Source organism: Rattus norvegicus, chromosome X (assembly GCF_036323735.1).
Source record: "Rattus norvegicus strain BN/NHsdMcwi chromosome X, GRCr8, whole genome shotgun sequence".
Taxonomy (NCBI): Eukaryota; Metazoa; Chordata; class Mammalia; order Rodentia; family Muridae; genus Rattus; species Rattus norvegicus.
Genome location: NC_086039.1, coordinates 3,679,331 through 3,692,299, shown reverse-complemented (window position 1 = coordinate 3,692,299; position 12,969 = coordinate 3,679,331). Strand labels below are relative to the sequence as shown.

Sequence of the window (12,969 nt, the reverse complement as noted above, 5' to 3'; positions counted from 1 at the left end):
CACACATCCAGCTTGTGTACACAGAACTGGGGACTGAATTTAAGGTTTCATGTGTGATATGCAAGCACTCTACCAATTGAATCTCATCTTCAGCTCACCAATCAGTCCATTCTTTATGGTAATACAAAGGGCACCAATACAAATATCTAGGAAAAGGAATTAAAGTGTGAGGAGCAGTGTCAAGGTTCGAAAGGTGACAAAAGAGGGTAAAGCATAAAGTCTGGAGGAAAATACAAGATGTTCTAAAGGCAAGAATGTTTTAGAGGTTCAACAGAAAGGATGGGTCTTCCAGTAATTTTGGTCTCTGGAGCACTTAGTCAATTAGTGAAAATTAGGGGAAAAAAGGGCTATGTGATTCCAAGGCATTCAGGCTGTTTAATATTGGAGGCTGGGAAGATGCAGTCAATGGGGAGATGGCTCTGGGAAATTCTGCAGGCCTTGTAGTTCTCTAAGTCCCTGTAAAAGAGGACAAAGTATACTGAACAGAGGCTGGGTCTAGGTCTTGTCCCAGGTTTGCTCTGATTTTCACTCCTTTGGTTTTTAATTTAGAAGGAAAGATGACCCCTCCCTTCTTTGGATTTCTCCTGTCTTCAGGTTATCACCCTAAATATATTTGAAGGGTCGAGTGGAGTGAGCTGCTCTCACCTCTAGCATCATGTGGATATTGGCCTTGATATTCATGGAGTCCTTGGTGAGGCTGTCGCTGAGCCTAGAAAAAAAAAGGAACAAGAAAGGGCAAAATGGGCCCCACTTAAGGCTGTGAGGATGACTCTTCCTCATCACTTCAAGAAACGCTTGTATCCTGGATGACCTGCCCTGATCCTATGCAGAGATGTCTGGCTACCTCTTGGAATTTCCCCATTTAAAGATCAAGGGTGATAGGGCCAACTTGATTTCAATATCCAGGATCCACATAGTGGAGGAGAGAACTGATTTTAAACCTTCACATGTACTCAGAAAAAAATGTAGTAACAATTGTTAAAAAATGATTATGGGAGGGGTTTGGGATTTAGCTCAGTGGTAGAGCGCTTGCCTAGCAAGCGCAAGGCCCTGGGTTCGGTCCTCAGCTCCAAAAAAAAAAAAAAAAAAGATTATGGGGATGAAGGAAGTGGGGGTATGGGTCTATGAATACGATCAAATTATGTGATATACTTGAAAGAAACTCTTTATGAAACCCATCACAATGACTATATGATGATAAGAAGGGAAGATTATTGAATGCCTTCTGTATGCCAGGCAACTTAAAATAGGGAAATAGCAGAAACAGCAGTAAATGAAACTAAATTCTTGGTTTCCTGGAGCTCCTTTAAAAAACTTTATTTTTAGTTTTTAATTATCTGTGTTATATGTGTGGGAAATATACCATGAATGTAGATTTCCACAGATGTTAGATGATATGAGATTCCTTGAGCTGTAGATACAGGTGGTTGTGAGCTACCTGACATGGGTGCTGGGAACCGAACTCAGTTACTCTGGACAGCAGTATGTACACTTAAGCACTAAGCCATTTACTAAGAGACAAAGTATACAAACACAATTATGATGTGTTAAGTATAAGGAAATAAATAGTATAAGGAACTAAATACTAAAGAAGAGGTAGAAAGAGGAGGCTTCAGTTTCGAAGATTGTTCAGGTTTGGCTTCACTGAGAGCTTTCCTTTTGAGACTATATAGTCCAGTCTGGTTTCCAATTCAAGATCCTCCTGCCCAGACTGCTGAGATTACAGATGTGTAACTCTCCCACCTAGTGGGGGTGATATGGAAGATAAGTGTTCCACCACAAATAAGAACCAATACAAAAGTGCTGAGGTAGGAGCATGCTTGGTATGGTGCAGGCACAGCCAAGAAGCCATTGTGGCTAAAGAAAAAGAGGAGGATTGAAGGAGCTGAAGTCAAGCGAAGGAGGCAGAAGGTGGAAAGTCTACAGGACCATGGCAAAGACCTTAGCTTTTACTTTAAATCAGGTGCTAACGAGAAGGTTAACAGTGGAGGACAAATGCAAATTGATTTGAGAAATAAACTTATTAGGGTTTAAAAGAATCCACCTGGCTGTTGGGCAATGCACTTACAGACAGGACAAGGTATTTTGAAGGTGGTACCAGAAAGGACTCTAGGAAAAGGCTGAAAAACACCTGGGCAAACGGAGGTGCCTGAAACCACCCTAGTCCTGGACTGTTGAGTTACATAAATCAGTCAACTCCTTCTGTCCAAGTCTGCTTGAATCAAGTCTCATCTAAGAGAGTCCTTATGTATACAATCAGTGAAAATGAATACAGTGGACCAAGGAAGAACTGTCTGAAGAATAAGATAGAACTGAAGATGAAGTGAGAGTTAAGCAGTGAAAAGGTCTTTTGCACAGAAAGACCAAGAGGCACAAAAGGGCTTTGTGAGAAGCGGTCAGTGTTAGACATTAAGTTAACCATTAAGAAAGCTTGTATAAAGCAGTATTACAGAGCAATAGTGATAAAAACTGCATGGTATTGGTACAGAGACAGACAGATAGACCAATGGAATAGAATTGAAGACCCAGAAATGAACCCACACACCTATGGTCACTTGATTTTTGACAAAGGAGCTAAAACCATCCAATGGAAAAAAGATAGCATTTTCAGCAAATGGTGCTGGTTCAACTGGAGGGCAACATGTAGAAGAATGCAGATCGATCCATCCTTATCACCCTGTACAAAGCTTAAGTCCAAGTGGATCAAGGACCTCCACATCAAACCAGACACACTCAAACTAATAGAAGAAAAACTAGGGAAGCATCTGGAACACATGGGCACTGGAAAAAATTTCCTGAACAAAACACCAATGGCTTATGCTCTAAGATCAAGAATCGACAAATGGGATCTCATAAAACTGCAAAGCTTCTGTAAGGCAAAGGACACTGTGGTTAGGACAAAACGGCAACCAACAGATTGGGAAAAGTTCTTTACCAATCCTATAACAGATAGAGGCCTTATATCCAAAATATACAAAGAACTCAAGAAGTTAGACCGCAGGGAAACAAATAACCCTATTAAAAAATGGGGTTCAGAGCTAAACAAAGAATTCACAGCTGAGGAATGCCGAATGGCTGAGAAACACCTAAAGAAATGTTCAACATCTTTAGTCATAAGGGAAATGCAAATCAAAACAACCCTGAGATTTCACCTCACACCAGTGAGAATGGCTAAGATCAAAAACTCAGGTGACAGCAGATGCTGGTGAGGATGTGGAGAAAGAGGAACACTCCTCCATTGTTGGTGGGATTGCAGACTGGTAAAACCATTCTGGAAATCAGTCTGGAGGTTCCTCAGAAAATTGGACATTGAACTGCCTGAGGATCCAGCCATACCTCTCTTGGGCATATACCCAAAAGATGCCTCAACATATAAAAGAGACACGTGCTCCACTATGTTCATCGCAGCCTTATTTATAATAGCCAGAAAATGGAAAGAACCCAGATGCCCTTCAACAGAGGAATGGATACAGAAAATGTGGTACATCTACACAATGGAATATTACTCAGCTATCAAAAACAACGAGTTTATGAAATTCGTAGGCAAATGGTTGGAACTGGAAAATATCATCCTGAGTGAGCTAACCCAATCACAAAAGACATACATGGTATGCACTCATTGATAAGTGGCTATTAGCCCAAATGCTTGAATTACCCTAGATCCCTAGAACAAACGAAACTCAAGACGGATGATCAAAATGTGAATGCTTCACTCCTTCTTTAAATGAGGAAAAAGAATACCCTTGGCAGGGAAGGGAGAGGCAAAGATTAAAACAGAGACTGAAGGAACACCCATTCAGAGCCTGCCCCACATGTGGCCCATACATATACAGCCACCCAATTAGACAAGATGGATGAAGCAAAGAAGTGCAGACCGACAGGAGCCGGATGTAGATCGCTCCTGAGAGACACAGCCAGAATACAGCAAATACAGAGGCGAATGCCAGCAGCAAACCACTGAACTGAGAATAGGTCCCCCGTTGAAGGAATCAGAGAAAGAACTGGAAGAGCTTGAAGGGGCTCGAGACCCCAAAAGTACAACAATGTCAAGCAACCAGAGCTTCCAGGGACTAAGCCACTACCTAAAGACTATACATGGACTGACCCTGGACTCTGACCCCATAGGTAGCAATGAATATCCTAGTAAGTGCACCAGTGGAAGGGGAAGCCCTGGGTCCTGCTAAGACTGAACCCCCAGTGAACTAGACTATGGGGGGAGGGTGGCAATGGGGGGAGGTTTGGGAGGGGAACACCCATAAGGAAGGGGAGGGGGGAGGGTGATGTTTGTCCGGAAACCGGGAAAGGGAATAACACTTGAAATGTATATAAGAAATACTCAAGTTAATAAAAAAAAAAAAAATAAATAAAAACAAAACAAAAAAAAAACAAAAGAAAAAAGTTCATTTTTGGGCTGGAAAGATGACTTAGTGGTTAAGAGAACTGACTGCTCTTCCAGAGGACCTGAGTTCAATTCCTAGCAACCACATGGTGGCTTACAACCATCTGTAATGGGATCTGATGCTGTCTTCTGGTGTATCTGAGGACAGCTACAGTGTACTTATATATAATAAATAAATAAATCCTTTAAAAAAAAAAGAAAGCTTGTATAAGATAATGTGGAAGGCTTGATAACATGATAAGAAATCGAGTTTAGTTGTGCTGATCTATTTGCCAATGCAGGAGGATTCAGTTTGAGGGGTAAATGAAACTAAATACTGCATGAAAAACAAGGCAATGGGATAGAAAGTTAGGTTGGAAAAAAACCAGTATGAGTCTATCTATATACTACTATCTCCCAAATATATATTGCCAACGTTCTTTAAAAACCTACGTCAGTGTTGAGGTTCCTTATACTTTACAGGTCCCACACTGAGATCTAGCTCTTCCTCCTGCTCTGTTCTTCCAGCTGAGATAGAAGTAAGACCGTCTTTCTGGATGCTTAGCAAAAATCTAGCATTTCCTCTTTTTGCAGGAATATCACTGAACTCAGTGCCTTACACATTCCAGTAATGTACTCTATTACTGATGGACATGTACCTCAGTTTCAAGGCTCTTCTGTTTTTCACTTCCAGTTAGCCATTTTATCCAACACCACAACTGCTCCATCCCAAGCAAAACTTGTGATCTCCATTATGTACTGTTTGTAGCATTGTCAACATCTATTACATCATGGCCTTACTTACTTGTCTTTTTTGATCAAAATGATAGCTGTGAGGACAGATTGTAGCTTGTTTTTGTTTGTTTGTTGTATAATGAGGATTAGAAAAGCATTCGATAAAGAGTGGGGACCCAACTGATGTTGAATGAATAAAGACTGATTCATTCGAGGGACCCCAAATCCTTAAAAATATTTAAGTCTATGGTTAGGATAGGATGTGAACCATGCATAGCATTACTTCTGGAGAGCAAGAATACTTTTTCTTAGCCATGTACCTAGTTGATTTATTCATTCACAATAGCTAGGAAATGGAAACAAATTAAATGTCCTTCACTAGATGAATGGATAATTTTCAAAATGGTACATTTACAAAATGGAATTCTGTTCAGTTATAAATAAAAATGAAATCAAGAAATTTACAGGTAAATGGATGGAACTACATCATATTACACTGAATGAGGTAACTCAGACCCAGACAGACAAACATTGAGAATTTTCTCTTATTTGTGAATGTTAGCTTCAAATCTTTAGATGTGAGTATATAAGTTGGAATAACCACAGAAACTAGGAAAGTAAAAAAGGACCAGGGAGTGGGGAAGAGAATGAACTGTACAGAGTGGGATAGTATGTCACAGGTGCTATGATGGGGAAATTGGAAAGTGGGGGAGGTTTTTATCTGGGGAGTGGAGTGGAAAAGAAACACTGAGGAAGAGGGAGAACAGGTATAAAAAACACCAAGAATGATTGAAAGGGCCATAGGGAAACACTATTATATGTTTACTTAAAAATACATATATAATGCGCATGCATACACACACGAACGCACACACGCACGCGCGCGCGCACACACACACACACACACACACACACACACACACACACACACAAATTTAAATGAAGTTATACTACTTGAGTGATAATGCTCTCTCCAAAAGCTATAGATTAACAAAAACCCCAGTGGCAGGTATACTTCATTTGGCCTCCAATTTAAGATCCTTCTGCCTGGACTATTGCAGAGTTGTTGGTCAGGGTAATTCAAGAGACTCTCAAAACAATATAGGTAATTGTTGTTGTTCTTGGCTGCCTCCCAAAACCTGAAGGTAAGATTACTGCTGAAAACCATGTAAGACTTCAGAGGAATCAAGTTGGACCTAACCTGGAAGCCTCCTCCTTGAAGACTAGCTCTCATAGGTGCTATGTAAGCTGCCAAGGGAGAGTATCAATCTACTAGTCCTACCCAGCTATAGAGACTATGAACCACAACAATGATCTGACTAGCAAGATATTATTAGCAAGATTTACAAGAGAAGCATTTTTTTTTATCTTGGGGGTGGGAGGTGCATTAGCTGTGTCATTCATTGGAGTTGAGGTTTGCTTAATAGGGAGGAATTCAGGCCTGGTACTATAGACTTAGCTTACCAGTGACTGGAGTGCTGAGAATCTAAATTAATATAATTTCTGTTTTCCAAAAACATATGTTTACTCACAGATAAATGTAGCCGTTATCCCTCATTCAAAAAGCTTCTTTTTGGAACAGATGAACACTATTACAGAGATCCACAACTGGTCAAAATGCAGAGAATAAGTGACTGTGAGTTGCCCAACCGTAACTGATACATCTGTAATTCAACCCCTATGCCCAAGGCTCAGGGAAAATCATGGAGAAAGGGTGGAATGATTTTAAGAGGTAGAGGCCCAGGATGTCTGCCATTAAGAAATTTCCTAGACATGATGGGAAAACTATCCATGAATGCCCAACAATATGGTGCCTAAACAAGACCAACATGACAACACCAGTTGACATGTCTATGTGGAAAGGGGAAATTACAAATGGACCCACCTCTAGATGAAGGACTATAAGTGGTCAATGTCTGCTGAAAGTGGGAGAATCAATCTCTGTTAGGGATAAACTCTCATATAGGTTGCTCAATCCAAAGCTCTCAGCACTGGATACATGTTTATATGAGCAAAGCTAAATGGACTCAGTAGATTATATATACATGTGTGATACACACACACACACACTCACACACACACACACACACGTATACACATGCAACAACAACAATCACTAAAGAAATACACTAAAAACAATAAGTACCTGCAGGTAATTTGGATACATAAAGTAACCAGAAGTATGCCAGTTTGAAGTGGATCCCAAGTAACCAAGTTTTAAAGAGAGTTCAATACACAGACTCAAATCCTAAGCTAGGATGATGAAACTTTGAGATAGCTCTATTATAATAGAACAATATCAGGTCAAGCACATATTTCATCACACTGGTAGAAAGCAGGTCAACAGATTAGAAAGACCAGGCAAGAAGCCTGCTAACTTCAAATACCTCGTTTTGTAGGGAAAAAAATCAACTCTCATAAAAAACCAAAACCAACTAACCAACCAAAACCACTGTGACACAGAAGAAAAATGTGAGATAAAATTTGGACTTGTTCTAAATGGGCATAGTTCAGAATTACAATAACCTTGATCAAATTATATGCTAACTAGTTTAACAAAATTTAGAAATCATAGCAGGTTTCAGGTCTACTAACACTAAAATCTCTGGAAAGCTTAAGAGAATAACTACTGGAACCATACAGGAGATAACTCTAGACAAAATGAATCCAGGAAAATCGCGGCTAAGGAGAAATTTTACATTGCAGGTGTTCATGCTCAGAAGTGGTTATTTATCTAAGTATACTGTTCCCTGCTCTCTCATACTCATTTTTTCTAAGCTATGCCACGTGACAATTTTCAAGCATGCCAGATACATTGTCCCTTTTGTCAAGAACATTCTTCCCCAGTTAGCCCATGGCTTGTTCACCCAATAAACTGACTCAAATGTCACTCATCTGAGAGTGGGAGTTGAGGTCTTCTATGTGGCCTTCACTACCTACTTATTTTATGCGTATGGATTTTTTGCCTGCATGTATGTTTGTATAGCACTTGTGTTTGGTGCTCAGAGGCCAGGAGAGGGAGTCAGCTCTCCTGGCACTGGAATTACACAAGGTTGAGAACTGCTATGCAGGCTCTGGAAATAGAACCTGGGTCTCCTGTAATGAGTAATAAATGTTCTTCACTGCTGAGCCATCTCTTTAGTTATAGCACTATCTATATTTCAAGCTTCTCATCCAAACCAGTTCTTCCCTATATAAAACCAAAAGTAACCTGGAGCCCACACTTTTTCTCCTCACCATTACCCACATAGATAAGTTTGATCATCCTTTCAATTTGCTTCTAGCATAATTCACTCAACAGAAACTGTGCTTTACATTATTTTAGTTATCTATAGTATAAACTTTTTCCTTTAAATGCCTATAACCTGGGCTAGGGACACACAGTTCAGTAATAGAACTCTTGCTTACTAGACCGGAGACCTTGGCTACAAGTCTCAACCCTGTAAAGAAATGTAATACTTATTATCTAATTGTAAAAGACAATGAGCATGAGAAAGAAATTTCACAGTAAATTTTAAGAGGTAATAAGATTATAGAAAGAGAGAAAAACTAGGATATGGCTGGTGCAATGGCTCAGTGGGTAAGGGTGCTTGTCATATAAGCCTGGGGATCTGAGTTCTATTCATGGAATCCCTGGAAGGAGAACATCAACTCGCAAAACTGTGCTGTAATCTACACATGCATGCTACAACACAATGCCCACAGTCATGCAATATACACACTAATGGTAATTTTTTTAAAGTAGAAGAGGGGCAATTTAAGAACACTAGGAGTTGCAATTTTGAAGTTAGGTCACAGAAGAACTTGTTAGGGAGCTTGTTATTTATGCAAGACAACTAAGTGTCGAAAAAAGAAACTACACAGTAGCTACTGAATGCTCTTAAAGGTGGGAAATACTTAAAGCATGTGTTAGGGCTGGGGAGATGGCTCAGTGGACAAGAACATTTGCTGCTCAAGCATAAGAACTGGAGTTGGATTCCTAGTACCTATGTAAAAACTCACACACCTCTGACCCCAGCACTGGTGCTTGCTGAAGCCAGAAAATTGTAAACTCTAGGTTTGGGGTTGAAGTCAAAAAATGGCAAACTTTAGGTTTGGTGGAGACCCTGTTTCAAAAGAAATAAATAATAAATAAATAAGGCAGACAGCAATAGAGGAAGGCATTATCTCTGCATGTGTGGGTACATGCATATTAAGTTCAGAGGGCAAATGAGCCGAAAAATTAACAGATAGTTAAGTGAGAAGCAGCTTCTTTGACTGGTACTGATTCTTAGATTAAAATCTCATGGATGTGGACCTAGATATATGTACATATAACAACATAGTTCTAGAATGTAAGCCTCTAAGAATCTTCTGTTTTGTTTACTGCTGTATTCCCAATACTAACAACACAACCTGGCATACACAAGATGCTCAATAAATGTGTGAAGGAATAGTACAAAAACTACTTATTAAGTGTTTAGTATGACTCCGTGGCTGAACTTTGCATCCTCATTTTTTTTAGCTCTAGCCCTGAAGAGGAAGGTAGTATGTTTTTTTTTTTTAAAGTACCATCCCAGGTAGCTACGGGGAAAAGGGTAGAGTATTGAAATTTATGATGTCTATTTATTATTTTTTTCTGTTGTTTTATATAGAGGGATTTGTTTTATCACCCAGAGTGGCTTCAAAATCAGGATCCTCCTGCTTGATCTTCTAGAGTCGTAGGATTACAGGTATGAACTACTGCCGTATCTGACTTTTATATATTTTGTGTATGTGTTTGTGTGGTGTGTGATACGGATAGAACCTAGGGCTTCACACATGCTAAGCAAATGTTCTTACCACTTCCCTGCACCCTTAGCCTTTAGATACTATCCTCCTGGAATGAACTCACTCTGTGAGGAGGGAACTCTTTCGGTCAATGAACTTGAGAGCTTCGGCCAGTGTCAGTTCCAGGAAAAAACCGTATCCCAGGGCCACATAGATGCGTGAAGTATCTGGGCTGAGGAAAGAGGTCGGAGGAAGTGGAAGAAGTCTTTATTACCATTTAGCATACTGTATATAGTTTAAGGTGTTTCCTATTCCTTCCTATTCCCCAAGTGAAGGCTCTGTAAGGGCAGATATTTTGTGTTCATTTCTCCCACGACCACAACATGTTGCTTATATCTTAATGTAATATAAAAGCTACTAAAGCCTGGTATACAGAAAATACTAAGAAATACTTGTTCCATGAAAAAAGGGAGAAATTTAGAGGGGAGAGAATACACTCACACCATTGTGTCAACGAAGAAGTTACAGCCCAAATCCACCTGCATATATAACTCCGAGTGATTAGTTTCCTATAGGGCCAGGAGAAAAGAGGTAGGTGTCAGTGGCCAACTTTTAAGGCAGATAAAGGTTTTGTTCTGGGGGTTCTCTTCCCGCCTCCCTTCTTTGTACATATACACAAAGTGGCACCCAATTTAAAAGCCTTTACCTGGAGTCGCTCAATGACATTTCTTAGTTGAAGGTATACAGACAGCTGCTCATATACCTTGTCTCGATGGTCCAGTACCTTTCTGATACGTAGAAATACAACAGTGAATATTAGGCAGTCTTACTCCTTTTGAGATGCAGCACATCATGCCCTACTAGGCATTTTAAGCCAGATGGGGTTGTTCATGGATGCAATCCATGGGCTGAGGCAGGAGGATTATGAGCTCAAGACCAGCTTGTGTAACATAGTGAGACCCTGTGCCTGCTCCCCCAAACACTCATGATGGGGCATAGATAAGGACACAGCCGGCATTTCAATAAATATAGGTGAGACTGTACTTCATCCTGACCTCTACCTCTTGCTAGTAATGTGACTATGGAAAGTAGGAAACCTGTTTGGGATTAAGTTTCCCCACATAGAAAATAGAGATGGTAGTATTAGCATATAGGAGTCATTAGAATCAAGTGTCTACTACAAAGTGTTTTAAATGCTAGCCAAATGGTAAGCATTATATACTTAGAACCTATTACAATGATAAATATTGCATTTTACTCAGTGACTTATGCCAATTAAAATGTCCCATCTTCACCCTAAATATACCTCCCCGTTTCTTTTAGCATGATTACACAGCCCTAGTTCTCAATACCTAACTTTTTATTCAGATTAGTAATGACAGCAATAGTAATCATCTAGTTGTTGAGCTTTTAGTGTATTTCAGGCACTGGAGGCAAATTCCTTTTTCATAAAAGTTATCCAGGTTATTTCCAGAGACAATATCTGAGTTTCTCACGCTGGTATTGAATTTGTAATCACACCAAACAATCCTCTCCTCTCAGCCTCAATATAATAGTAGTTGGGTTTATCTGCATTAAACATGTGTTTATTTTGTGTGCATGTATAGGTGCCATGATACACCTGGAAGCTTTTTGGGAATCTTTTTCCTTCCATCATGTGGCTCCTAGAGATCTACGTTAGGGCATGGTGTTGGAGGCAAGCCATCTTGCTGGCCCTAATTTGCTTGTTTTGAGACATAATATCAGAGCCCAGGCCATACACAACCTCGAAATGTAAGTGAAGGTTACCCTGAACTCTGGATTATCCTGCTTCTGATACCATCCCAAGTACAGGGATTGCAGGCCTCTGTCACCACACTAGTTTTTTTTTTTTAAATAAAATATTGTTATATATTTCAAGGCTGGCTTGTAATCCTGGCTAAAAACGTGAATTTCCCCATCTCTCCACTAGAGATGGCACACACCATGGAGCCTGAGCCTGGCTTTATTCTACTTTTCCCCCTTTGAGACAGTCTGTAGCCCAGTTTGGTCTCCAGCTTACAAAGATCCTCTTGCTTCTCCCTCCTGTGGCAGAATGTGTTGGAGTTGACACATTTAAAACTCAAACACCACGTTAAAAAGGCCTAATAAACTTTTCCATTTCACAGATGAACGAAGTTCATAAAGCCTAGAGAGGCAAAGTAAGGTACAACTTGTTCATAAATATTAATTAAATGGCTTAGTTAGAAACACATTAGGTTCGGAATGACTATTTTAAACCAACAAACATGGTCGGAGCTCTGCTAAAGGGATAAGTTCCAACCAAATCTCAGCCCAGAAGTCAACCTTCTTCCCAGAAATCTGGTTGGCCAACCCGAAAGTTTGGCCGCATTCAATCCCACCCACCACGTCGAATTTCTCAAACGTCACGCCTCCCGCGTTGCCACTCACTGCAAGTCTCGCTGCAGTACGTCACTGATAAAGGCCTCATACCGCAGCACTTTCTCCCCCACCGTATCCAAGGCCCGCCGTTTCGGGGGCGTCGCCATTATGTGCTCCTGGGGATTGAAGGGGGAGGACCCACGTTGAGCGCTCCAGTTTAACTTCACAAAGTTCTCATATTGTGCACGACTTCTTTCGACTCGTGCTATGGAGTTCCTTCTGCCCAACCCTACTTTAGGACTAGTTCACTCACCGATACGCAACCGCGACGTTCACCTAGGGGCCACCAGCAATAACTGTTATAACGAACCGCGGCTTCCGGCTGGCGCGGATGGATGACGCATTTCCAGCACCAGAGCCAACCATAATCGATGGGGCGGGGCTGCCCTTCGTGCGAGAAGACGCATTTAAGGGAAGAGCTGCAGGCGGGGCCTGAATGAGTCCCTGGAGGTAGCAGGGTCACGCTGTTGGCCTGCAGGCAAATAAATAGTCGCGAGCTGGCGGGAGACTGGTTTGGGTGACGTTTAATGAGTTTTGGCGGGTTCTGAGGAAAGGTGGACTTACAGGAAGGTAGGGAGAGGGAGTTAAGTGTTTATAATTTCTTTGAAGTGTGTGTGAGAGCAGTTGTGAGCTACCGTGATGTGGGTGCTGATAATGGAGTTCACATTCTCTGCAAGAGTTGTGTG

At 40.8% G+C, this 12,969-nt stretch overlaps 2 protein-coding genes across 13 annotated transcripts in view; one reads left to right on the top strand and one right to left on the bottom strand.

Annotated features, from left to right (window-relative positions):
- Window positions 1–355: 355 nt before the first annotated feature.
- On the bottom strand, window positions 356–12,670 carry Uxt (ubiquitously-expressed, prefoldin-like chaperone). Of its 4 annotated transcripts, XM_006256611.5 has the most exons (7): window positions 12,537–12,670; window positions 12,293–12,399; window positions 10,569–10,650; window positions 10,364–10,431; window positions 9,987–10,094; window positions 646–709; window positions 356–456 (listed from the first exon to the last, which is right to left on the bottom strand). In XM_006256611.5, exons 2-7 carry the CDS (start codon window positions 12,388–12,390, stop codon window positions 403–405), a joined length of 474 nt encoding a protein of 157 aa, XP_006256673.1. In that variant the 5' UTR covers window positions 12,391–12,399; window positions 12,537–12,670; the 3' UTR covers window positions 356–402. The 4 variants fall into 4 exon arrangements, with proteins under 4 accessions (XP_006256673.1, XP_063135952.1, NP_001006983.1 ...); XM_063279882.1 differs by lacking the exon at window positions 12,293–12,399 and having other exon boundaries at window positions 10,366–10,431; window positions 12,537–12,591; NM_001006982.1 differs by lacking the exon at window positions 12,537–12,670 and having other exon boundaries at window positions 12,293–12,396.
- The window catches only part of Znf81L (zinc finger protein 81 like), a 98,405-nt gene continuing 97,830 nt past the window's right edge, over window positions 12,395–12,969 (top strand). For all 9 annotated transcript variants that reach the window (XM_039100629.2, XM_039100627.2, XM_063280425.1 and 6 more), the window contains exon 1: window positions 12,395–12,853. The gene's annotated coding sequence lies outside the window, so the exon portion shown is untranslated. The remainder of the gene's footprint in view (window positions 12,854–12,969) is intronic.

Excerpts from the sequence above, each read along its gene's own strand:
- Uxt (XM_006256611.5), bottom strand. The coding sequence starts at position 12,390 with ATGGCGACGCCCCCGAAACGGCGGGCCTTGGATACGGTGGGGGAGAAA. Across the intron at positions 10,651-12,292 it reads GTACTGCAGCGAGACTTGCA|AAAGGTACTGGACCATCGAG; the intron begins GTGAGTGGCAAC and ends TCTACGTATCAG. Across the intron at positions 457-645 it reads ATATCCACATGATGCTAGAG|GGACTTAGAGAACTACAAGG; the intron begins GTGAGAGCAGCT and ends CCTCTTTTACAG.